The sequence below is a fragment of the Mya arenaria genome, chromosome 1, assembly GCF_026914265.1.
Source record: "Mya arenaria isolate MELC-2E11 chromosome 1, ASM2691426v1".
Lineage (NCBI taxonomy): Eukaryota > Metazoa > Mollusca > Bivalvia > Myida > Myidae > Mya > Mya arenaria.
This window is the reverse complement of record NC_069122.1, coordinates 17,276,414-17,303,617: the sequence shown is the minus strand read 5'-3', so window position 1 is coordinate 17,303,617 and position 27,204 is coordinate 17,276,414. Positions and strand designations below refer to the sequence as shown.

General features: G+C 35.1%; 2 protein-coding genes across 2 annotated transcripts; both read left to right on the top strand.

The window, feature by feature from the left end:
- The first annotated feature begins 529 nt into the window (after positions 1-529).
- Positions 530-13,944, top strand: LOC128245451 (uncharacterized). The gene is made up of 7 exons (XM_052963652.1): positions 530-678; positions 2,866-2,971; positions 3,613-4,208; positions 5,119-5,308; positions 7,599-7,774; positions 10,355-10,519; positions 13,481-13,944. The coding sequence occupies exons 1-7, from the start codon at positions 640-642 to the stop codon at positions 13,502-13,504; spliced, it is 1,296 nt and encodes a 431-aa protein (XP_052819612.1). The 5' UTR covers positions 530-639; the 3' UTR covers positions 13,505-13,944.
- Positions 13,945-15,058: 1,114 nt separating this feature from the next.
- Positions 15,059-26,405, top strand: LOC128235029 (radical S-adenosyl methionine domain-containing protein 2-like). Its single transcript, XM_052949716.1, has 7 exons — positions 15,059-15,633; positions 16,013-16,174; positions 20,457-20,593; positions 21,204-21,296; positions 23,798-23,947; positions 24,297-24,329; positions 24,871-26,405. The coding sequence occupies exons 1-7, from the start codon at positions 15,243-15,245 to the stop codon at positions 25,033-25,035; spliced, it is 1,131 nt and encodes a 376-aa protein (XP_052805676.1). The 5' UTR covers positions 15,059-15,242; the 3' UTR covers positions 25,036-26,405.
- Positions 26,406-27,204: the final 799 nt, after the last annotated feature.

The window sequence follows — 27,204 nt, the reverse complement described above, 5'->3', positions numbered from 1 at the left end:
AAACATGATGAAATAAACATGAAATTATAAAGAGATCTAAGATCATCTTTGTGCCTTTGCTGCTTTTGACCACGAAAGTAACAAAAAGCAAACATAATCGTCTGACTATCAAACTATTCCTGGATACTGCATGTATGATGTACATGTATGAAAACACGAGTCTGGAGTCTATAGGTTGATTATATAAATAAACATGTACAGTCATAAGTTAAGGAAATGAATAAACTCTGTAGAGGATTGAAACAATAACATGTAAGTTAATTATTTATAAAAAAATGTACGTAAATACCTGTTTTTGCTTTCCGTTCATAATTCATGAGTAGTAAAAGGTGAATGGAAATTAGGAAATAAGGGAGGTAATATGGTTATTTTGAAACGACTTTTTTAGTCTAAATCATACATGTATGTATTCCTTATATTAATTATTCTAAAACACATCAGAACGTTAAGGCCTATATGTGAAAGAAGCGTTTTCAATTTGTGCCCTCGATCCAATATTTCCCGAATTTAAACTTGTTCCGTTTCTGGACGATTTGTTTGTTTATTGACCTGACATTAGGGTAGCGGTTTTCTTGTTCGCGTGTTCAGAGTTACCGTTCGTTTGTTTACATTCCAGCGAGGTTACCGACAGAAAAAAAGATGAATAACGCAAAACGAAAGCAAGAAATAAGAGAAAAGGTATATTACTTTTATTCCGATCATAATTATAATATAATATGCAAGCTTAATTTCGAAAAAAAATCAAAATAAAACCGAATTTTATTTTGTTAAAAATGCAAATAGGATTATATTCGGACAATCAAGTATTCGGATACCGACTTCAGGGACTGCACATCTTTGTGATCTTTCAGAATTTAGACATGAAGCACACGTTGACTGATGTATTTACGATGTATTTACATCGAGACTTTTGGATGCACAATTGCCAAATTCTCAATGTTGTAATGCACCAGTCAATTGTAACCAAGGCCGACCCATGTCCGGGGAATAGTGGGTACTTTGATTTTTGGTCCAGCCAAGCCCGGGTAAAATTCCCGCCCTGCGGAGATGAACTGCTGGTAAAATCCCCGCCAAATGCCCCCGCATCCAAGGGACCCTAGGTATGTCCATTCCCCACTATTTTTGGCACAAAGAAAAAAAAACTGCATTCACCCGGCACTGCGGGGCTACCTGGAACACACGGCCCATTTCCCCGCTATCCCCCCACACCTGGGGGGGCAGTGGTTACAATTAACTGGTGCATATTACTTATGTTATAGCATGATGGGCATGTGTATTTCTTCATTTAAAGCTGCACTCCCACAGAATGACCGTTTTGACAACTTCTGTTAATTTTTGTCTTGGAACAAGCCAATTATTGCATATTGTATGTTTTATGCATTTTTCTTCATGCTTTTAGCCATAAAACATTCAATTTTTTAACTGAAATATGAAGAACTGCTATCTGAACTTTCATCAGCAGTCTTATATCTCTCATTTTCAGATATTAAACAAAAAATGGCTCATTCCAAGATAAAAAATAAAAAAGTTGTCAAAACGGTAAATCTGCGAGATTGTAGGTTTAAAAGCCATTTTGTTCATTGTGTAATTTATTGTGTAATCTAGTAAAACAATGAAACCAATACAGGTTTGCACGCAAACACTTTCATTACAAAGCGTACATGCTGGGATCCCAAGTATTACGACAACAGACCATTTTCCAGTTAGTAAATAACTATATTGCGCTATAAATTGGACAACAGCAAAAGGTCAAACAATGAATTAAATCAAAATTTGTTAAGATTGCTTGTTTAAAAAGTATTATTTTTTATGGTTCTTCAGGTGAATGTTTAAATCTCATATCTGCGCATAAAGGTGCACTCTCACAGATTGACTGTTTTGACATTTTTTAAGGTTTTTGTCTCAGAATCAGCAAATTTCGGTAGCAATGCCTTCAAATCAGTCATATAAGATAAATTTATTTACAACAGATCTCAATTATTTAGAAAACCTAAAAATTATATTTTTCTTATTTATTTTTTTATTGTTCAAGACGCTTATAAGAAAGTAAGATCTTGTGGAATAGTCACTTTTTTCTAATAGGGAATGCAATTTGGTAAAATCATATTAATTTTATGAGAATAAGTCAGATTATTTTTAGTGTTTTTAGTTTTGAGAATTACATTTTATTTAGGTTCATCATTTGAGATAATTTAGGGTCTTATGGTCATAAGGAATCAAAAATAGAGAAAAAATGTTAGTGATGTTCCTAACATAGTATTTAATTGAGCTTGTCCTTAGGTATATAAGGCCAGTTTTACTGTGAGATGTTAGTCTGAATTGGAACTCTGTTGGAGTGGGATCGAGTCTGTTTGTTGTGTGTGGATGGTTAGAAGGAATCTGGTGGGTCATCATGGTTAAGGCAAAGGTTACCAGTGGTCGAAATTAGCACAAGCCCGTAAGCCCTGCTCTGGTAAAATGTCTTCAGGGCTTGCTCAAATTCTAAATTTTATTTAGCAGGGCTTGTTTATAAATATGATTCCATGCAATAAAACAAGAGTTCGGGCTTGTTCATCCAAAATTCTAATTTCGATGACTGGGTTACTAGTCCGGATATTCAGGGATCTCCTCTCAATTATTGTGATAGTACAGGGGTTCTATGAAACTAGTTACGAAAGCAAATACCTGGGAATTTGGGTCATTCCTGTGAAAGAGTCCCTTCAAAGTTCTGTATAGTATCTGCTTGCACATTTGTTCATACAGGTTCCATAACACCAGGACACTTATTCGTTTAAAAAAGGGATGTTTATATAGGTTTGTGTGAGCAAAATAAACTATTTTTGGATAATGCACATGTTAAGTGTGTCTTTGTATCTATTTCTCAAGGTTAAGGAGATGAAAATGCGACAGCAAAACTGGATGAAGCAAAAAGCTGAGTTTGAAAGCAAGTCTTCAAATGGAAATTCATCTTCCCCAGTGCAGAGATCACCAGGTACAGTTCTACACTTTCTTGAAATAAATTGATACTTTGGTTGACTGTGTGTAACTTGGTATCTTCTAAAGCTCACATTAAGCTGCTTGTGGTTGTGCCGTTTGAGGTGTTCTGAGTTCAATATCCACCACATGTATATGCCTTGTGAATACTAAGCAATCTGTACAGTCTGATAGGTTTGGTGCCTACGTCAAATGGTTGTATATGTCACAGACTCAAGGCAATCACCCCACTGTCCCTCGACCCTTGCTTGCAAGTAAGGGGCTACTCCAATGTAGCTATCGGGCCTGTATAACTTAATGTCCTCCAGCCTGTACCAGTCAGTACCATCACAGACATGAGGTGTCTGTATTGAGTAGAGATGGTGAAACGCATACCGGGTATATATTTTTTTTGTAGATAATCAGTTGTTATTATGTAAGGATTAAAATCACCATCTCTGGTTGATACAGCAGCCCATGATGACAGATAGTTTTATAATTGAATTAATATCCCATGATGACAGATAGTTTTATAATTGAATTAATATAATTTGAAAATTGAAATAATGTTCACTTTTATTAAACAATTTTATTAAACAACATGATTATATCAACAATGAAATATCAATTATTTTATGCTTCATGCTATTATTCTTTAAGATGATGTCACAACCAAGAAGTCAAAGCCAGTCGATAACATAGAAAGAGGTGTACGATCATCATCTTCCAATGACAGAAACAATAACTCGACAGAAAGACTATTAGCATCACACAAATCAAATGCAAAATTTGCAAGTTGGCTCAAGGCAAAGGAAGTACCAGCTGAAGATGAAGGGCTAAGCTTGGAAAATGAATCAACGTTCATCCATAAATCTGAATACAACAGTAATAAATACTCGGACAACTATTACAAAGATGTTGATTACAGAGATCACAAAGGATCAGGCGGGGCAACTACACTTAGAGTCCCAAGTGAAAGAACATCCAAAGTAACCTCCCCTGAACAAGGCTGGGACTCTGAAGATGAAACAGGAGAGATAACTGCTGCTACTCTGATGTCGCCTGAAGACTTTGACTCAAGGGCTGATGATATTATTGCAAAAGTTAAAGGTGACCTCAAACTGTCCACTCATCCTACATCTGTTTATGAGGAGGTTAGAAAGAGCGTGTCTGCTGTGAATAATAAGATGGACAGCCTAGATTCTCAAGATAGCAACCTTTCCAGTCATGTATGCCCAACATGCGACAAACTTATGGTGAGATGGAATATAATTTAAGAATACTCATTTATTTTAGGAAATTGATATAATTTTTGTAATTATTATATATGATTTTTTAATTACAACTTTTGAACCCAATAATTACTCAGCTGGTCTTATTCCCATGGTCTTGATCCAGATATATTTTTAGAAGAAAGCTTTTTAACAACACACATGCTGTCCCATTGCGACCCGGGTTCGATTTCCCGGCCTGGGCGCATGTGTGTTTAGTTAGTGGTCACCAAGTCGGACAATTAGGTTTTCTCAGGGTACTCTGGTTTCCCCCACAAGTTCCAGGGATATGATTTGTCCGCGGATTTGCGGAATTCCTTGGATCTAATGCCCCATTTTTTTTAGCTGATTAAAAAAGTTACTAGAGTTACTTTTGGTTGTTAGAGTTGATATTCCTGTGTGCTTTAAATTTCAAGTCATAAGAACCCTCAAAAGAGTTTCTAAAAAGCCAGTTTTTCCTCTAAGGCAGTGTGTTTTTGACCCCAAAAGTGCCATAAGAACCCATGGCCGAAATGGTTTCAGCCCTCCAGCTGCCAGGTCAATCACATCCCTGACAACACAAGACCACACTCTCATGCAACATCGTTCCAACGAGAGTGACTTAGTATAACTTATCATAACTTTCTTCACAATCCATGTAAAATATATAATGTTTAAACTAACAACACACATGTTATTAATTATGACTAACATTTTCATTACATTTTTAACTTCTTTTATTCAGATTGCTCCAACTGCTGCTTATTTCTTGTCTGTGTATACATACCCAGTGTACTTCCTATGAAGTACAAATCTTCAAATACTTCATATTATGAATAGATCAGAAACGATTCTATTCAGTTTTAAAGGACATTCAAAGAATACTTTCTATACACAAACATGTATATATATTCAGATGGCTCCATCTGCGTCTCCGATGCTGCTTATTCCTTGTGGCCACACCCAGTGCTCTTCCTGCGCTAAAAGGACCAAGTTCTGTCCCTCTTGCGGCTGTGCTGTACAGTCCTGTACCACTAACATCATGCTGGAACAGATCATCACAAACTTCCATACCAAACAGACACACAGACATAGAAGCAAAACAGGTATCTACATACGGCAATTGGTATTCTTCCATACCGGACATGTGTTTCCGGTCATGTGACCAGTGCGGGAAAAACCCGTCTTACACCCACACGTTAGATGAGTCCGGCGCAACAACGCGCCACTTATTTCTTTTATTGCAAAGGTTCATTATATGCCATTTCAAAAAGCGTGTTCAAATATATAAGTATGCAGGATTTTTAATTAAAATTGAAAATAAATAATCGTAAAAACGCAATTTTTAGAGGAAGTATTTGACATCAATAGTGATTTAAAATGACTGCGCTTATGTCGTCAGTAATCTAGGTTGCACGTGCTGTTTAGTGAAAGGTACAAAAGTCCTTTCTTATGTCAATTTTCCCACAAATTGATTATTTTAGATGTGCGAGGAAAAATATCAATCATGTTTTTCCGGTCTAAATCAAAACCCGGCTGACGCGTGTGCCCTCAGGTCAGATTTTTTTATCCGTTCCAGAAACACATGATACATACTGTCAATTTGTCAAATGTGGAAATGTTGCTCATAAACTAATTTCAAACAACAGTGAATTCTTTGTAAAACTTGGTTTTCACTGACCATGCCAAGGTATTAGCCCCATCATCTACCAATAACAATATAGTGATACTTGTTCAATGTTTATTGTCTTGTAGCCTTTTGTTTCTTGTTAGGTGTTTGTTTGGCTTTGATCCTAGCACCTTAAAGCTGCACTCTCACAGATTGAACGTTTTGACAACTTTTTTTATTTTTTGTTTTGAAACGAGCTAGTTTTTGGGAAAATCTATGGAAACCAGTAGGGATTTTCACTTCTAAGTCCAATACCCTACATTCAATTGACTTGATACTTCACGCAGTTGTTCAGGGCCATCACATGATGAGGTTAGATAACTCCATATTATTCTTTACACAGATTATGGCCCCTGATTGACTATGGAACTTAGGTTAAAGTTTTAGGACAAGTTGGAATATTTATCAATAACTTCTATATCCTTTGTTCAATTGACTTAATACTTCACACAGTTGTTCAGGACCATCACCCAATGAGGTTACATAACTCCATATTATCCTTAATACAAGTTATGGTCCCTGATTGACTTAGGTTAAAGTTTTAGGGCAGGTTAAAGTTTTAGGGCAAGTTGGGATTTTCACTTAAAACTCCAATACCATTCATTCAATTGACTTAATACTTCACACAGATGTTCAGAGCCATCACATAATGAGGTTAGATAACTCCATATTATCTTTATACAAATTAGGGACCCTGATTGACTATGGAACTTAGGTTAAAGTTTTAGGGCAGGTTGGGATATTGATTAATAACTTCTGTATACCCTTCATTCAATTGACTTAATACTTCACACAATTGTTCAGGACCATCACCCAATTAGGTTACGTAACTCCATATCCTTAATACAAGTTATGGCCCCTGATTGACTAGTGTTAAGGCAAGTAAAGGTTAAGGGCAAGTTGGGATTTTAATAAATAAAACTTCTATACCGTTCATTAAATATGCACTTAATAAAATTCAAAATTATTTACGACCATCTTACAACAAGAAACATAACTCCGTTTTAAGCCTAAATACAAATTATGGCCCTTGATTTTTTTTTTTAATTTCGTTTGAAAGGCATATTTGTATATATTCTTAACCACATTTTCATAATGGGAAATCAAGTTATTTGAATGACTTGCGTCATTGTTTGGGTGGGCTGGTGGGAGGGCAGCATCAACGTCACCTTATGTATCGAATAATTTTAGTTAGGTTTGATATAAAGAGACCAAACTTGGTATTATTACATCGTTACTGTATTCTAAGTCAAAGCGGCGTAGTCGAGCGCGCTGTCTTATGACGGCTCTTGTTCTTAAACCGTTAGCAACGTGCCAGCATGTGTTTCTGGTACGGTTAGCAACGGTTTAAGCCATAAAACATAAATTTTCAAATGGAAATATGAAAATCTACGATCTGAAGTTTTGTCAGCAATCTTATATCATTGGTTTACAGATATTTAAGCAAAAATTTACTCTTTCCAAGACAAAAGATAAAAAAAATGTAAAAATGGTATATCTGTGCGAGTGCAGCTTTAAATAAAAATCTGATTAATATAAGGCTGCTTGCTTGGCTGGTTCTTTTAGTTTTCATTTTTTTTTTAACTATTCACCAGTACTTTCAATTGAGACTTAAAGTAAGGTTTCCTTACTTGCTTTAATGAAAAATAATCTGGGCTATTTTCAGGAGTCTTTTCTACCTTTATGTTCCAGTTCACCATTCCACTACATATGTTGGTATTTTTTAGAAATAAAGCCAATGCCAAAGAAGGACTATAGAGAAGAATATCAGAATCTTGTCACCAGAGAGGAAATACTGAATGAAGAGGCAGAAAATATACAAAGAAATATCAGCAGGTTGTCGAGGAAACTCAAACAAGAAGAAACACAGGTCCAAAATATTGAAAAGAAAGAAAGGCATCTGGTATGTTCTAAAAATTAGATTATAGCCCTGAGTGAGTTCTAACTTAATTTTCATGTAAGCAGTCTAATTTATCATCTCAGCAAATGGTTCATATATTGCATTAATGTGTTCCAAACTGTCCAACGTACTTAATACATCCAGTTTGATAAGTGTATTTTGCATATAATGCAAATTTGATTAAGCAAAATCTGGCTAAGGTTTTGCATATGATCACAATGAAGTCAGTATTTTGGCAAATACAATATGTATTGCATTGGAAATTTATGTCACCGGGTGGGGTTCTCGTCCCCAAACTATTGCTTATTAACACGTAACTCCAAATATATTCTCCATATTTTATTCATATATAATACACTCGCTAAGTTGTGAGAGGTCTCTTAACCTTTTCTATCCACTCCCTAACAAGAACTGATTAAAACTTACAATACAACATACAATTTCTCATTAGGCCACGCCCATATAATTATAAACCAACCATACAAAAACACTTATCAAACTTCATTCATACCAGCCCCTTATGTAACCTACTATTGTCTTTACCTTCAGACCAGAACTCATAAGAATCTAATTCACACCTTCATGTTATATGCTTTGATCTAAGTAATGACAACTGCTTACCAAGTTTCATTCAATTGATTATGGAAGATACAGTATGTCCAGTAATTAAAGTGACACTCTTATTCAAAATCAATACATACACATGTTTAACAAACATAAATTTTGATTGATAAAACTTAATCTACTAACTAAATAATGCATTTATGGAAAATATTAACTACTGATAATAAGATTGTAATTGTGAATTTAATAGCAGAAAGCTAAAAAATATTAAATGATTGGTGAATGCTAAAATATTTACCGTGGTTTACTATAGTCTAATAAGGTAGAAGTACTGTGTTTTATGCTAATTTCTTTCAAATTGAACTCGATATCCTTTAGAAGAACTATTTTTTTTTACATTTATTCATCTTTTTTGGAATATTAAAACAATATTATTAATTGTAGTAAATCATATTTGGGAGTAAGAGTGCATCTTTAAGAACAAGACAAGCAGATGTCTGTAACTAGTATTTCAAAGACTTTGAATTAGTACTAGACCATAACAAAATATAGTAATTAGTAACTATGATTTCCTCATGTGGACTTGTAGAGAAATCCTCATTCAATCAATTTGAGAAAAATATAAATAATCAATTTTGATATTTAAAATAATGAACTGTTTTAGAACTCTGTGACACTTTACCCATGTGTTCCCAACTATACGACCTACTTAATAATCAAGTTAGATTACTCTTTTTTGCATATAAATGGTCCTTAATTATCCGCCTTAGACAATTCGTTAAGTTTTTGCATGTAAGCACACATTCATTAACATCTCAGAAACTACTTGATTTATTTCATTGAGACCACAGTCATTGGTAATCCACCAACAAACCTACCCAAAAAATCAAGTAAGATTACTGTGTTTTGCATAAGATGCTAATCATGACCCTTTGTTATTTAACTGGTCAACTGGAAATTCTGGTTACGATTTTGCATGTAAGTCAATGTCACAGGAAATACAACATGTATTGCAATGAAACTTAATAGGTCTTAAGAATAAGACAGGTATGCCAAACAATACAATCTACTTAAATAAGTTAAATAACTCTATTTTACATTTATTGTAATGCAAATTATGGCCCTTGATTATTCGATTTAGAAATTCTGGTTAAGGTTTTTTATTTAATTGAACTTAACAGTGATCCATGCATGCTTTTCCAAACTTTGAAGTCCTTAAACTAAATAGGAATAGTCGATCGTGCTGTCTCTGTGACAGCTTTTGTTTTGTTTTTGTTTGGAGAGTAATCTTTTTTTCAAATCTGCTTGAGAGCATTACTTTGGACTCTCTTATTTCACAACCATGGTCCTGAGCGACAATCTGAGAGTCCCACGCATAACCTTGTGCATAAGTAATATATTAAAAAACAATCGCAGTGAGGGATGCACATATTTAGGAATAATGGGTCCTCATGAATAGTGGGTATATAACTCAGTATGCGCATGGGAAATTAATTACTACATACAGTGTTTTTCGGCCTTCTTATGGCTGGAATTCCGCTCCATTCCTCTCACGAAAAAGTATATATTTTCTTCTTCTCAGGTGAATAATTACCATTAAAATTTTGTTTTTTGAAAGAGCATTGACCTCTTAACATTAAGCAATAATAGAAATACATGTATAGTGACATTCATGAATATTACGATAGGTTTGTTGAATAAAAGGGATGAAAACAGGTTTAACATTATATGAATCATGTTAGTATTATTTATTCCCCCTTTTGCTGAAGTTACTCCACCATTCCCTCAAAAGTTGAAAACACCCACACTGGACCATACTCTAAAATAGAATGCTGATTACATGTGTGTTAGGGGTGTTGCCGTGCTGGCACTGCTGTCATCAAAACTGAGACTGTTGTATTCTTAATTTGAATATGCTTTGGCCTTCCGCAGAAACTCTTTTATAGTATATATGTATTATTTGTTTACACTACTTCACTGTACTTAACACTAATGTACAATTCATGTTCTTTTCGACAGGAATCAGAAATAACTGAACTCCAAAGACAGCTACAGGATCTTGTTACTCACAAGAAGGACTTTGAGCGGAGTTATGATGAACTTGCTATACAGGCCAGACAAGAGAAAAATAGATTAACAATGGTTCACGATTCTTTAACGTCTGTACATCAACAGATAGAAAAGGTGAATATCTAGATGCTGATGCAATGCTGAGTAATATATAATAATGGTATAACATAAATGGGACCGTCCAATCAACGAACGTATAGTTAGATAGCTTTTTTGAATTAACATATCTGAGTAATTTAACACCGCCACGGAGTGGGGAGGGTATTATAGGAATGCACTTCGTCTGTCTGTCAGTCTGTCTGTCTGTCTGGCTATCTGTCTGTCGGTCCGTAACATTTCATGTCTGGGCTATAACTTACTCATGTATTGATGGATTATCACATAACTTTGTACATATGTTGTCCTCATTGAGACGATGGGTAGTGATCTTGATCCGGGTCCATACCTCAAAGGTCAAGGTCACACGAGCCATTTATAGGTCAGAGAACACATGCTTGTGTCCGCGCTATAACTTATAAATGCGTTCAAGGATTACCATATAACTTGGTTCAAATGGATCTCATTGGGTGACATATTTATTTGCAACTTTTGTTGTGACAACAAAAACATTTCTCCTGGATCGCATCAATTACATTATGTAAGTATTTAGAAAAACTAAATGTTTTAAAAAACAACGGCGGGGGATATAGCCATCCTTGGGACTGTTATGGCCCTCGTTAATTAGATGGCCCTTGTTGATTAGATAGCCATCGCTGATAAGATGGCCCTAGTTGATTAGATAGCCCTCGTTGATTAGATAGCCCTCGTAGATTTAATGTCCCTTGTTGATAAGATAGCCCTTGTTGATAAGATAGCCCTCACTAGTAAGATATCACTCGTTGATAAGATAGCCCTCGTTGATAAGATAGCCCTCGTTGATTAGATTACCCTCGTTGATAAGATGGCCGTCGTTGATTAGATAGCCCTTGTTGATAAGATGGCCCTCGTTGATTTAATGCCCCTTGTTGATAAGACAGCCCTCGTTGATTTAATGCTTCTTGTTGATAAGATAACCGGTGTTAATAAGATAGGCGTCGTTGATAAGATAGCCCTCGTTGATTAGATGGCCTTCGTTTATAAGATAGCCCTCCTTGATTAGACATCCCTAGTTGATTAGATAACCCTCGTTGATTAGATAGCCCTCGTTGATTTAATGCCCCTTGTTGATAAGATAGCCCTCGTCGATTAGATAGCCCTCATTAATAAGATAACCCTCGTTGATAAGATAGCCCTCGTTGATTTAATGCCCCTTGTTGATAAGATAGCCCTCGTTGATTAGATAGCCCTCGTTGATAAGATGGCCCTTGTTGATTTAATGCCCCTTGTTGATAAGATAGCCCTTGTTGATAAAATAGCCCTCGTTGATAAGATGGGCCTCGTTGATTAGATAGCCCTCGTTGATAAGATAGCCCTCGTTGATAAGTTGGCCCTCGTTGATAAGATAGCCCTGATTGATTAGATGTCCCTGCTTGAGTATATGGCCCTCGTTGATTAAATGGCCCTCGTTGATTAGATGGCCCTTTTTTAATTTGTATTTAAGATGTCCCCCGAAAGTATTCGTGTGTTGCTCATTATCCTCAGGTAGAGTCAAAAATTGCTAAATATCTTAATTCAGCAACAATCACATGCTGTTTATTTGGGTTCAACAAAGTATACTTATTTTAGTACGGTATAAACTGTATTGTAAATTATTATTATTCAACTCTACCCTGGAAAGTTATACGTGTCTTAAATGCTAACTTAACCAATATTATATGACACTTTTATCTCGAGTTTTTTGTATAGGAGGGATTTTAATCCGTCCATATGCTATAAAGAGATTTACTGATAAGCTCATTGCCAAGTTACTGATACAGGTCGTATGACCTGGCCTCTCTCAACTTGAGGTTCGCATGAGATAAGAATGTCAATTGGATGTAGTGTTTTTAATCTAGGTAAAAATGTTGTTTTTTTATGAACGAAAGCATTTATTTATTATCACAATGTTTAATAGAATGACACAATATGTGCTGTCTTAGGATTTGAATTAGAAGTTATATATATAAAATATATATTTCTCTCGAAATGTTTTCAAGTAAACATGATTATGTATATGTTTTTAATACATTTTTTCATACATTTAGATTCAGCACTAAATGTTATCCCCTTTACGTGAATTGGTAATTGTTAATAAGATTAAGTGATTCCGCGTCCCGGCCAACACATAGTAAGGTGTGTCTTTATAATATAATCAGTTTTAGTGTACGTTTTTTTTGTGTGAAAGAAAATACCATTGTTTCGATGCAATAAATAATTAATAGAGCGTACTTAGGCCTAAAAAAATAGTTTGGTTAGGGTTACATCCTTATCAAAAATAGGTAGGTAGGTAGGCTTTTTTTTATTAGGCTTTATATAAGAATGTCATTTTCATCATTGGATAATGGTTTTAAAGTAATCTTTAAAAAAATTATAATCTAAAATATTAGTTTAACACCATTCCGCTATGATGAAAATGACATTCTTATACAAACCTTATAAAAAAAAAGAAAAAGCCTACCTACCCTACCTATTTTTGAAAAGGATGTAACCCTAACCAAACAATTATTTTTTTAGGCCTTAGGTTACATTACTGCATATTAACCCTTAGTACAAATTATGACCCTTGATTGACTTTCATTTTTTAAGGGTTTTGACAGGCACACTATTAACAATCAGTTGAAACTGAATTTCATAACGAAGGCTGAAGTTTTCCTGTCAATCAATGAACACTTGGTCGCATTGCGGCGTTTCTTGTTTACTTTTTAATGCTTTGACAGGCACACATAACATCATTACTGTGATCTTTTTTAAGACAAGGTCGCGTATAGTCGAGAACGACATCTTAAGACAGCTCTTGACTTATATTATTGTATTCCATAAGCATTTAGATACATTTTTTTTTGCGAATAAAATTCTTAAGATGGTCAAATAGACAACCTTGACTTGTTTGATAGTTGATATACATATACAAATACCTTTGCACAATACATGTTTATTATTTTTATTTCTTTGTTTCAGGTGAAAATGTTGGCTGGAGAATGACAGAGAAGCTGGAGCCAGTGACACTGATGTTTTATCAGTGATACTTGTTTAGTGTCTGTGATACTTATGTTGTTGTTGTTGTTGAGTTTTACAAGGTCTTCCCGCGCCCTATAATGGCTTCATTATGGCTTGACACCGTCATACTTGTGTTTTGTCTGTGACACTTATGTTTCGTCGGTGTTTCTAATTGTTAGTCTGGAATACTTATATGTTCTGTCTGTGATAAAAATAGGTTTCTGTTGGTGACACTAATGTTTTGTCTGTGACACTTTTTTGTGGTACATATACTTTGTCTGTGACACTTAAATTGTATCCGTGTTTCTTATGATTTAAGCTCTAGATATGCAATGCACATGCACTTTTAGTATCACGTTTGAATAAATCATAACATTATATTCATAGTGTGAAATAAAACACTCAAATACATCATTTTTTATCGACTCCAGTAACAGTTTTGCATAAATTGCTGCTTTCAAAATGTACTACAAGTTAAAGAATACAGTAACCGAAATCTCCCGTCGCACATATGATCATAATCTTCCTTAAAGGAACATTAATGCACATGAATTATCGATTGGATATGTATGGTGCGCATATTACTGCCGTAATATAACCTGATAGGGTTTACGATTTTGTTTCGTGTTAACCACTTGATTTTCGCGATAATTATCTAGCTATCTAGTTTATATTGGCGAACCTTCGTCCGTAAAATAAATATCAAAAGACCCAGAACAGGCCTAAAACTAGTAAAAGTGCTCAGGACTGTCACCTAATATCTTTTCATGCTGTACAACAATTACAGCTTATCTAGTGATTGTTTGCAAATTTCAATTAATAAGACACTAGACTTTTTCAAGCCAGTTTTAGTCTTAGGTTAAAAGTTTCGCGAATTTAAACTAGATAGCCGGATAATTATCGAAAAAAATTAAGTCTATATCACGAAACAATTCGCGAACGTGAACAGGTTATCTTACGGCAGTAATTTGCCACCATAAATATTATTATATATATAACCTCAATTGCTCGAAATTAAAGTTCTACATGTGCGAATGTTTCATGGCTATAAGAAAAGAGACCAATTTAAGTGAAGTCTAGATAGCTACTTTTATCAGCAGATAACATTGGATTGAATGAGCATGAATCACGCATCTAGGTTTTTTTATTCATAAATTGTCATCGTTGAATTAGTTCAGTGTAATTATCTTTACAGGTAAATAAAAAAACACGTCTGTACTACTACTCATTATTTAATGAAAACGGCCTTCGTGGATTTTTCTGAAACTATGAAAGTAAACAAGCAGAAGAAAACAAGGTTTTTGAAACCAGCCAAGGTCGCTTCATTACATGGAAAACCAATATTACATATACGCTATATTGATCTGCATTTTGTATGCATTCTTTACAATAGGCAGTCGTAGTTTATCTAAGCCCACTAAGTATATCTAAAAATAGGTCAATGTCATTTGTTACTTGCTATCATTTTTCGAAAATAGCGTCTTGCTATTCGTAGTGGAAAAGCGAAAGTAGAAAATAGGTCAGGTCGAGCGGAATTTCCATCGAAAATATCAATTGCTTCATATCTATTCTAAGCGTCTGTTTTCTCTGGCGCGCTGTATTTAAGTTGAGGTTTTCGAGAAATTGGAAATAATATTCGAATTAGATTTATAAACACGTTCTGTGTGATTGTATTGACTTGATGGTTATTTAATTATTTATCATTTAAACGCTATTATATAGAATGGAGCCTGTGTTTACTGTATTAGTATTTAGTTCCGTAGTTGTTGCATTTGTTATTTTTAACTATGCAAAACTAAAACATCATATGAGTTCGACGTTTCTATCCGGTGAAGATATTATTCTAACTGACACAATTGAAAGGAAGAATGAAAATAGAAGACTACATTTGCCGACTGTACGACAGCGGAAAAGTACAAACTTACCTTCCGGAAGGATCGGATTGGTACCAAGTGTGCTTCCGGTGCAAGAAAAGGTAGTTCCATTGAGCGTCAATTACCATTTCACGCGGAAATGCAATTATCAATGTGGATTTTGCTTTCACACAGCTAAAACATCATTCGTTTTGCCTCTTGAGGATGCTAAACGTGGACTGTCACTGCTAAAGGATGCCGGTAAGTAATGTATCATTGTGGGTAATCTGCATGATTGTAATGCATTATTGTAAGCTTTTGTCTTGCCTTAGTCGAGTAAAGTGTCAGAGCACCATTCATACAATAGTGAATGTGTGCAACATTCTCAACAATGGTCATTACAGTTGCATTTGAAACCCATTAACTAACAATTCAGAGCGTAGATCTTGCTCAGTACATACAAAATTAACTAAATGATTGGTAATGATTTGTTGTTGTTTTTTACTTGTACTACTGAATAAAAGAGCAATAATTAAAATTTATTCCAGAACAAACTGTTAAATTTATTGTATAATGTTCTTGACATTCTTTTTTTAAACTTGATTATTCATGAATTCAAAAATTCCAGTTAATGTTTAAGGCATGGAAAAGATCAACTTTTCTGGCGGAGAGCCGTTTATCGTGAAAAGAGGGGCGTTCGTTGGTGAACTAGTTAGGTTCTGCAAGGAGTCTTTACAACTACCGAGTGTCACTATTGTGAGCAACGGAAGTCTCGTTACGGAGAATTGGTTCAAAACATACGGTGAGAAGTGCATGTTAGCTTTGTTTTAGATAACAATTGATATATACTACATTCATTGAATATTACGGTTGTTAGCAATAATGTTGTATGTTTTGGTTGACAAGTATTCAATCTATAGGAGTGAAAGATAGTCCACCTAAATGGCCGTCAACGAGTCTTTTGACGATTTTTAGACTATGGCAGACTGGTTACAGGGATACACATGAAATGTCAAAATAATAAAAAAGTATCACTGATCGCTCATTATTGTAGCTAGAGTGAAAGGCAAACAGAAGACGCGAGTCTGCTACTAAGTTTACTCTACAAGTGATTTCCAGTGGTTAAGCAAGGGTACAAGTATTAATATAGATCTATATAGTCTGTTTCATAATAGTACAAATAGGAGCATTGCCGCAGAGGGTTTGTTCCGGAAGTGTGGTGACTAGAGTATGCTGATGGTGGACAAGTGTAGGTAGATGGTTGAGCAACGAATGGCTATAGTGGGCAGTGTAGGATGTAGGATAATTGCGGAGTAGTGTAGGATGATGTTGGAGTAGGTGGGGGTTGATTACGTTTATAGGATAATTGCGGAGTAGAGTAGGATGATGTTGGAGTAGGTGGGGGTTGATTAAGTTTATAGGATAATTGCGGAGTAGAGTAGGATGATGTTGGATTAGAGGGGGTTGATAACGTTTATAGGATAATTGCGGAGTAGAGTAGGATGATGTTGAATAAGAGGGGGTTGAGGACGTTTATAGGATAATTGCGGAGTAGAGTAGGATGATGTTGGATTAGAGGGGGTCGATGACGTTTATGGGATAATTGCGGAGTAGAGTAAGATGATGTTAAATTAGAGGGGGGTGATAACGTTTATAGGATAATTGCGGAGTAGAGTAGGATGATGTTGGATTAGTGGGGGTTGATGACGTTTATAGGATAATTGTGGAGTAGTCTAGGATGATGTTGGATTAGTGGGGGTTGATGACGTTTATAGGATAATTGCGGAGTAGAGTAGGATGATGTTGAATAAGAGGGGGTTGAGGACGTTTATAGGATAATTGCGGAGTAGATTAGGATGATGTTGGATTAGAGGGGGTTGATGACGTTTATGGGATAATTGCGGAGTAGAGTAGGATGCTGTTGGATTAGTGGGGGTTGATGAAGTTTATAGGATAATTGCGGAGTAGTGTAGGATGATGTTGGATTAGAGGGGGTTGATGAAGTTAATAGGATAATTGCGGAGTAGAGTAGGATGATGTTGGATTAGTGGGGGTTGATGAAGTTTATAGGATAATTGCGGAGTAGTCTAGGATGATGTTGAATTAGAGGGGGTTGATGAAGTTTATAGGATAATTGCGGAGTAGAGTAGGATGATGTTGGATAAGTGGCGATTGATGACGTTTATAGGACAATTGCGGAGTAGTCTAGGATGATGTTGGATTAGTGGGGGTTGATGACGTTTATAGGATAATTGCGGAGTAGAGTAGGATGATGTTGGATTAGTGGGGGTTGATGAAGTTTATAGGATAATTGCGGAGTAGTGTAGGATGATGTTGGATTAGAGGGGGTTGATGACGTTTATAGGATAATTGCGGAGTAGAGTAGGATGATGTTGAATAAGAGGGGGTTGAGGACGTTTATAGGATAATTGCGGAGTAGATTAGGATGATGTTGGATTAGAGGGGGTTGATGAAGTTTATAGGATAATTGCGGAGTAGAGTAGGATGCTGTTGGATTAGTGGGGGTTGATGAAGTTTATAGGATAATTGCGGAGTAGAGTAGGATGATGTTGGATTAGTGGGGGTTGATGAAGTTTATAGGATAATTGCGGAGTAGGATAGGATGATGTTGGGTTAGTGGGGGTTGATGAAGTTTATGGGATAATTGCGGAGTAGTGTAGGATGATGTTGTATTAGTGGGGGTTGATGAAGTTTATAGGATAATTGCGGAGTAGGATAGGATGATGTTGTATTAGTGGGGGTTGATGAAGTTTATAGGATAATTGCGGAGTAGGATAGGATGATGTTGTATTAGTGGGGGTTGATGAAGTTTATAGGATAATTGCGGAGTAGGATAGGATGATGTTGTATTAGTGGGGGTTGATGAAGTTTATAGGATAATTGCGGAGTAGAGTAGGATGATGTTGGGTTAGTGGGGGTTGATGAAGTTTATAGGATAATTGCGGAGTAGGATAGGATGATGTTGGGTTAGTGAGGGTTGATGGAGTGTATAGGATAATTGCGGAGTAGAGTAGGATGATGTTGGATAAGTGGGGGTTGATGAAGTTTATAGGATAATTGCGGAGTAGAGTAGGATGATGTTGTATTAGTGGGGGTTGATGACGTTTATAGGATAATTGCGGAGTAGTGTAGGATGTTGTTGGATTAGTGGGGGTTGATGACGTTTATAGGATAATTGCGGAGTAGAGTAGGATGATGTTGGACTAGTGGGGGTTGATGACGTTTATAGGATAATTGCGGAGTAGTGTAGGATGTTGTTGGATTAGTGGGGGTTGATGACGTTTATAGGATAATTTCGGAGTAGTGTAGGATGATGTTGGATTAGTGGGGGTTGATGAAGTATATAGGATAATTGCGGAGTAGTGTAGGATGATGTTGGATTAGTGGGGGTTGATGAAGTATATAGGATAATTGCGGAGTAGTGTAGGATGTTGTTGGATTAGTGGGGGTTGATGACGTTTATAGGACAATTTCGGAGTAGTGTAGGATGATGTTGGATAAGTGGGGGTTGATGACATTTATAGGATAATTGCGGAGTAGTGTAGGATAAACTTGGATTAGTGGGGGATGATAACGTTTATAGGATAATTGCGGAGTAGAGTAGGATGATGTTGGATAAGAGGGGGTTTATAACGTTTATAGGCTAATTGCGGAGTAGTGTAGGATGATGTTGGATAAGTGGGGATTGATGGCATTTATAGGATAATTGCGGAGTAGAGTAGGATTATGTTGGATTATATGGGGTTAAAGACGTTTACAGGATAATTGCGGAGTTAAGTAGGATGATGTTGGATTAGAGAGGGTTGATAACGTTTATAGGATAATTGCGGAGTAGAGTAGGATGATGTTGGATTAGTGGGGGTTGATGACGTTTATAGGATAATTGCGGAGTAGTGTAGGATGATGTTGGATTAGAGGGGGTTGATAACGTTTATAGGATAATTGCGGAGTAGAGTAGGATGATGTTGGATTAGAGGAGGTTGATGACGTTTATAGGATAATTGCGGAGTAGAGTAGGATGATGTTGAATAAGAGGGGGTTGATGACGTTTATAGGATAATTCTGGAGTAGTGAATGCTTACGTTCGATTAGTGGGGTTGATGACGCGTAAAGAATAATGTTGGAGTAGTGAAGGATGATTGTTAGTAGTGAAGTATAGTAATGGAGCAGTTTAGGATGATTGTTCGTAGCATTTGTAGCAATCCATATCAAAGCAACTTTCCATTCCAAAAGTGGAGGAAGTATATTCGATAAATGATTTGGTTATGAGGTGGAAAACTATTTCTTTTGTATTATTGTTTTCTTTGTTCAATTTTCTTTTGAATGTTTTTTTTCTGTACGGTCTTGTAAACATATTTCTTAAGCACGACAAAAAGTTAACATTGGCGCGACGAGTTATTGATTATCAGTAACTGATAAACGTAACACTATCTTCAGACAGTATATCATTTAACCTTCCTAGCTGAACCCTGATATAAATGTCAGAGTGACATTCTTTGGCATTTTTGAAAAAAACTGTTAAATGGGTTCTTTGAGTAAAGAAAAAGAAACCTGCTGAAAGACTTCAGGTCATAATTTTTAAAAAATACCGCCCTTTTCGCAAGCAAATGCCATTCTTTAACATGCGTGTATCATTTCTGCATTGCACTTCTTTGTTAAGGTTATAGAACTGGTATATCATGTTATGCTTAGTTCATTGATCCACCTTGACATTGTTACTCCATAGTCTGTATAATGTTATATTACAATTTAAGTACATCAGATTTGCCGGTTGATTTTAGAAAATACCTTCCTTCTTTCAATCAAATGCCACTCTTTAACCTAATTGTATTGTCACAGAATTGCGCTATTTATTTTTTTATGACCCCCCCCCCCTTCAAAAAAGGGGAGGCAATACGCTTTGTACATGTCGATCGATCAGTCTACAACAGGCCATTATTATTGTCATGTATATATCTAGATAGTTTCAGGAAATGTGTTTTTTTATATAATGCATATATTAAGAACCATTGGCATTCATAGTTAATTAAGGTATTAATCAGACGTAATATGTTTTTTGTCAGGTGCCTATCTAGATATTCTGGCTGTTTCTTGCGACAGTTTTGATCCGGACACAAACGAGAAAATTGGTCGACAGCAGGGACAGAAAAACCATTTGAGCTCATTAAGGTCCGTCAGAAGACTCTGTGCGGAATACCAGGTATGAAAAAGTTTAGTTTAAACTTACTTTTTGGAATGCATTTGGTTACTTTCATGTGCAAACTTCATTAATTGTATCTGACTAGACGAATTGAAAATCAATGATGATGACGATAAGAGAATCACTTTTTTGTGTAAACATTATAAAAAAGATATATCTAGGGCATCATGTTCTTCTTGAGCACCCACCCCCCTCCCCCCTCCCCCCTCACCAAATCTGTAGTTGGCAAGTGTATTTCAATTGTTTAATGATCAAAATACTTCTTAGGAAAATATTTTTTTATCAGATTTCATAACTGAAATCAACTGGAATCACAAAATCAAACCAGTAGTGATTTTAAAGTTATTAAAATACATGCGGTTCCCCACGTGAAGCCTCATGAAGTTTACATTTCCGAAATAACGTTTATAAGTATGAGTAAAATACAAATTTTATGTTTTTAGTTGAAATGGAAGTAGATTTAATTGTCATTTCTAGGTTACAAGTTGAAAACAATTATAAACCTGTAACAAATAGGCGAAACTCTGAATGAAGTGCACACTTGTTCTTGTATGTAGATAACATTTATTTATGTTACAGACAGTACTCTATATAAAATGACCTGCTTTAGGTGGCGTTTAAGCTGAACTCAGTGGTGAACACTTACAACAAGGATGAAAACATGGTTGAAGAGGTGAAACAACTTAACCCGTGCAGATGGAAGGTATAAATAAATGTTTTCCGATGAAGAAAGTCGGCATTTTGTGATAGTTTTGTCTGCGTTGTCGTTCTGCAAAAACTTAAAGGGACTGTACACCAGATTGGCACCAAAAAAGTTTTTTTCTGTAACGAATCTCAGGACAATTACCTAATAGAATGTGTTACGCTTTGATATCATAATTGTAAAAAAAGTACAAAATGTAAAAAAAATTGTGTCGGAGACCGGGTTCGAACCTGTTTCGCCAAAATTGCAGTCCAGCGTCGTATCCACTGAGCCACGACGGCTTACACAATGGGTGACATAATTAAGCTATACACCTACCTCGGTAATATCACGTGATAACACCGACTAGCCAATCACGCATAAGGAATGAATTCTACCTGGTAGACATACCCAGTAATCTTTTTTAATGGAAAAATACGAAATAACTGCTAAACTTAAACAAATTGTGAACTATGTGGTACTTAAGTTAGTAAGTTTCAATGCATTGTACACATAGATGCCAAGTTTATGTCAGTTTTCGACAATTTTCTCCTTTTTTTTTCGCTATTTTATCATACGGAGTACAGCCCCTTCAAACCTTAGCCATATCTAAAAAAAGTAAGATAATCAAATGCAACTAGGTACGCATTTACCGGAGACTATGAGAACATGTACAGCACGGCGAATAACTGAATCCAATAATTGTGTACTAAAATCATACGGAGCTCCTCGGCTATTGTTATCGAAAACAACCTCGGATGTATTTGGACGGTTTACATACTCAGAAATCGGTATGTTTAAGTCCGCTGCAAGAAGATCGCGTAGTAATTTAATTTAGCAGTTAAACATAATGACTTAACTCTTGGATATCTCAATTATGTATGCAATAATACACTTCACTGGCAATCAATTTAAACCAAGATCAATAATACAAGCTTAAACACGACAATTAATTAATGATAAAATTAAAAAAATAACGAACTACTTCTACCGATGTACCGGCATACATCCAAGGTTGTTTTCGATAAAAAACAACAAATGAGCTTTGGCGTGGGACACATGGCGGTCTTGTTTAGTTGTTATAAGCCATTTATTTGTGTATCATTAAAGCGAATCAAACTTTAAAAATAATCCGAGCAGCCAGAAGCCTATTTGCAATATGTTTGTATTTATATTTCATCATGCAGGTATCAAATTCTTATTTTTGTTTACACACACCACGATATCTTCACAAGCGGTTTGGATGAATGATAGAAGTGAGAAATTAAAGTGACACTCGTATTTAAAATCAATACATTCACATGTATAACACTCATAAATAGTGAGTAATAAACCTTTCATTACTTACTAAATAATGCATTTATGGAGAATATTAATAACTGATAACAAGATTGTAACCGTGTATTTAATAGCTGGAAACGCACACATATTAAATGATTGGTGAGCGCTAAATGCTCTACAGTGATAAACGATCATCTCATACGGTAGAAATACCGTGTTTACTGCACCTTTCTATCAAGTGAAACACAGTTTCCACCACAAGAACCATTGTTTTTGATATTTGTTCATCTTTTTCGGTAAATTAAAACATTTGTATTACTTCTGGTACATCTTATTTCGGATTAAGAGTGCATCTTTAAAGCTCTCTGCTTAATTTTGTCTGACATACCGTACGTAAAAGTATTCATTTTTATCATGCTATTATTGTTATCTATTGTATTTGCTAGGTCGTTCTTAATGCTTGTCATTTCTCACTTGTACAATTTTTATTAAAAGAAATAAAATTGAAACCATGTGCAAAAGCTCATATTGTTCTTTATAGATCTTTCTCTGAGGGAAACATTCTGACTAATGATGTTTATTGATGTTTTTTATTGTTCGCTTGAATGATTGAGTACACATTCAATATAGACTTTGTAATACATAGCACAAAATACGAAATGTTTATGTTATTATATTGTGTTAAGATATTTGAAAACGTATAAGAGAAACTTCTCACAACATTCTAATTGTAAAATACAGGATACTTCAATGAAAATATTCAATGCATTTTGTGAATTCAGAACTTAGAAACTATAGTTGGTCCATTCGCATTACATTTCTGTTTCATATGTCGTAAGTTTGCCTAAAAGCCCTGGATCGCATCTTCTTTTAGAAATACTAATGAGTGAAAGGGCTCTTTGGCTGTATGAAAAACAACAACAATTATCATGGTATCGATGATTTGAACATTTGCCTGCAACCGACATTATATCGGCATTATATCGGCATTATATGGACATTATATCGGCATTATATCGGCATTATATCGACATTATATCGACATTATATCGACATTATATCGACATTATATCGACATTATATCGGCATTATATCGGCATTATATCGGCATTATATCGTTGTTGCCCTTTATAAAAAAATTTTTTTTTGCGTTTAACGATAACTTGCATGTCTACTTTTTTATAAAATCCACAGGTCGAATGAACGTCGATAGAAATTCAAGACCATTTCTATCATTTTAGGTCTTCCAGTGTCTTTTGATAGACGGAGAAAATGCCGGGGCAGATGCCATCAGGAATGCCCAGACGTTTGTCATATCGGACGAGGAGTTTCAATCTTTCCTTGAGAGGCATCGGGATGTTGAGTGTCTGGTACCTGAATCTAATGAAAAGGTATTGCCATAGTTTTGCTGTGTTACATTTCGAAACCGAATTCAAACAATCTCTGTTGTAGACGTTTTGCCTTTGTTTTGCCTTTTGTCTGGTACCTGAATCTAATGAAAAGGTAATCTAATGAAAAGGTATTGCCATAGTTTTGCTGTGTTACATTTCGAAACCGAATTCAAACACTCTCTGTTAAAGACATATTGTCTTTGTTTTCTTGATTTTTCAATGGTAACTTTCGATACGTACTTGAAAAACAGAAATCAGTTTGTGTTGTTTCTTGGAAGAAAACAAAATTTGCTTTGTAGTTCTTTTGTTAACTCGACAAATGTTTTGAATGCGTGTGTTTATTTTTCAGATGCAAAACTCGTATTTGATTTTGGACGAATATGTAAGTCATCACAATTTACCCTTTTTACTTAAAATCGTTTGTCAAATATCTTTATCATATTAACGCATATTCTTTTAACGCAACATCTTCGAAATGTATCTGATCTATCACAAACAGCGTTAGTGATCGGTCAGATGACATTTTTTGCGGTAAAATGTATATGCCATCAATTAAGCAATTGACGTCATTCAAGCAAACAATGTTCAAAAGTACGAGATTTTGCTACGTTCGGTTGTCTTTGAAGACATGTTCCAGCATGATGGATTACCATCGAATAAGGCATTTAGTGTTTTAGCATAGAATTAGGGTTCATATGCGTATGCAAACATTTGGACAGTGTGCGGACTTACCAAACCGTGCACTGATCAAATGTTACAACGTTGGACAGGTCTACTGAAACACTCAATCTTTAGTTTGAAACAGGCATGCATAAATACAAAATAGCATAATACTATTTAAATTTGCTGCATATTAAAAATAATACAATGAAAACTACATACATGGATTTGTAAGGCAATGAATCGTGATGTAAATATTTCAGATGCGATTCCTGGACTGTACCAAAGGCAGCAAGCAGCCATCAAAGTCGCTTCTGGACGTCGGCGTAGATAACGCCTTATTGTTCAGTGGATTCGATGAGAGGATGTTCTTCAAGAGAGGGGGACAATACGTTTGGAGCAAGGCAGATATGAGACTTGAGTGGTAGTCGCCCTTACAAGAGATCATTCTGTGTTATACAAAGAGATAAACACTGTTTTTACTGTTATAAAACTTGAGAGGTTGTCTCCCTTGCAAGATAGTATTCCGTGTGTATACAAATAGATAAACAATGTATGCCGTTATAAAGCTTGAAAGGTAGTCACCCATGCAAGAGATTATTCAGTGTATATACAAATAGATAAACATTGTATGCCGAAAAAAGGCTTCAGGGGTAGTCTCCGTTGACATAATTTAAGTCCGATGAATTTTAATGTATATGTTAAGATATATACATCTTATGTGGTGTTGAGAAGTCATCCTTGCCAATGAACTGAGATCTTGTGTCAATATGTACATATGTTTTAATATACTCAAGATATAACCTTGAAAAACCTTAAAAAGAAAATTCGTTGTCTGTCATAACGGTTTTGTGTGAAAGTGTCTGTTTTTTAAAACCTTTGATTAAGACAAAATAACTATCTATATTATCAAGATGCAGCATACGAATAATGTTTCGTTTTTGTTGGCTTCCTTAAAATGTATTGACATTGTTACTTCGTGGTCTCTTTTCGGTGTTATTTCTTTATATCAAATTGGGTGTGGCTTTTATATATCTATATCGATTCTTTACGTCTAGATATTATTGCTTTCTCTTTTTATAGTATAATTCGCATAGATCGGATTACGTACATGTTTATGTATGGTTGGTTGCTGTATACATTACTAAAATATTGTTAAACGGCAGCTATCATAATATTGTTATATACTAGCTTTTATGCAAACACGACCAAACTAAGTCAGATATATGTACATATTTTTTTTATTATACACATGTAAGATATGTATATAAAAATCCCAAAACGTTGACTTTCATAACAGTCCCATGTGAAAATGTCTGTTTTTGACAAAATAATTATAATTGTTATCAACATGAGATATATGTATTATTCTTCCTATGAATTTCGTTTTTTATTAGCTTCTTTTAAATGTATTGACTTTATTACTTCGTGATCATTTTCATTGTTTCATTGATATTATTGCTCTTTCTTCTCGTGTTTGGTTTGTTGCTGTATACATTACTAAAACATTCTGAAACGGCAGCTTCCATTATATTGTTAAACACTAGCTATTGCGCCTATATAATCACGACCAGTATCATTCAGTTTTAGCCTGAGAGACAGTAGTTGTCATTACATTATCATATATATGCTAGAGATTGTGCCTATCGCAATCAGAGACATTGAACTTTAGCTTGTTTAACGGCTTGTTGTCGATAAACAGTTATATAATAGTAATATGCCTACGGCAGCTATCATCATATTGTTACATAAAAGTGATTATTGATTTCAGAAACAAAGTAGTCCGTTTTAGCTTAAAGTTGTCTGTTGTTTTTTTTCGAAGACTACAGATGTCGTCGTCGTCGTGCATATCCCTTGCCTAAACGCAAAAACAGTGCAATTTTGTATTGAAACCTGGTTCTCATGTTGCAAGAGACAAAACGCACATGTATGGTAAGGCCAATAACTCGAGGTTTTGTGTTCGCTCCGCGGCGTTCTTGTATACATTTTAGAATGCATATATATACACAGCCTTATAAAAACCTATGATAACATAGATATAAATTGTATATTATTATCAAATGGTAATCTCTTGAAAAGCATAAAACAAAACATTATTTTGTCAAACTCTATTCTTTAAACGTTTCAATTATTGCTGTACTGAATTACGAACCTCATTGCAAGTTCAAGTTTTGAACGCAAGGATATTTGCATAATGTCTGTAATAAAACACAAATCTTATGGTTTATTGTTTAATTACAAATTAGTATGTTTTAACATTGATGTTTCTTAAGTGTTATTTTAAGGTGTTTTCTTTAAAAAAATTAAGCTATGTTGTTGTTGTTTTTTTTCTGTTTAAATATATTATACACGTTAATGAAAATAAAACATTGAATTAAATGTTAATCTTTCTTTTCGTAAATAGTGAACCTTTTTTTTTTTTTTTACGCCGGCGTATTTGATTACTCGTAGTACACGGGCACTTGGGTGGTAAATGGGAGTGGGGAGGTCGCGTCCACCAACGATTTCATATCGCGATGTTTTGGGCAGTTTTGTTTTATTCTTAGTAATGTAAAAAGAGGAATTCCGCGGCCATCTTTGGTGGTTTAGCGCGCTTG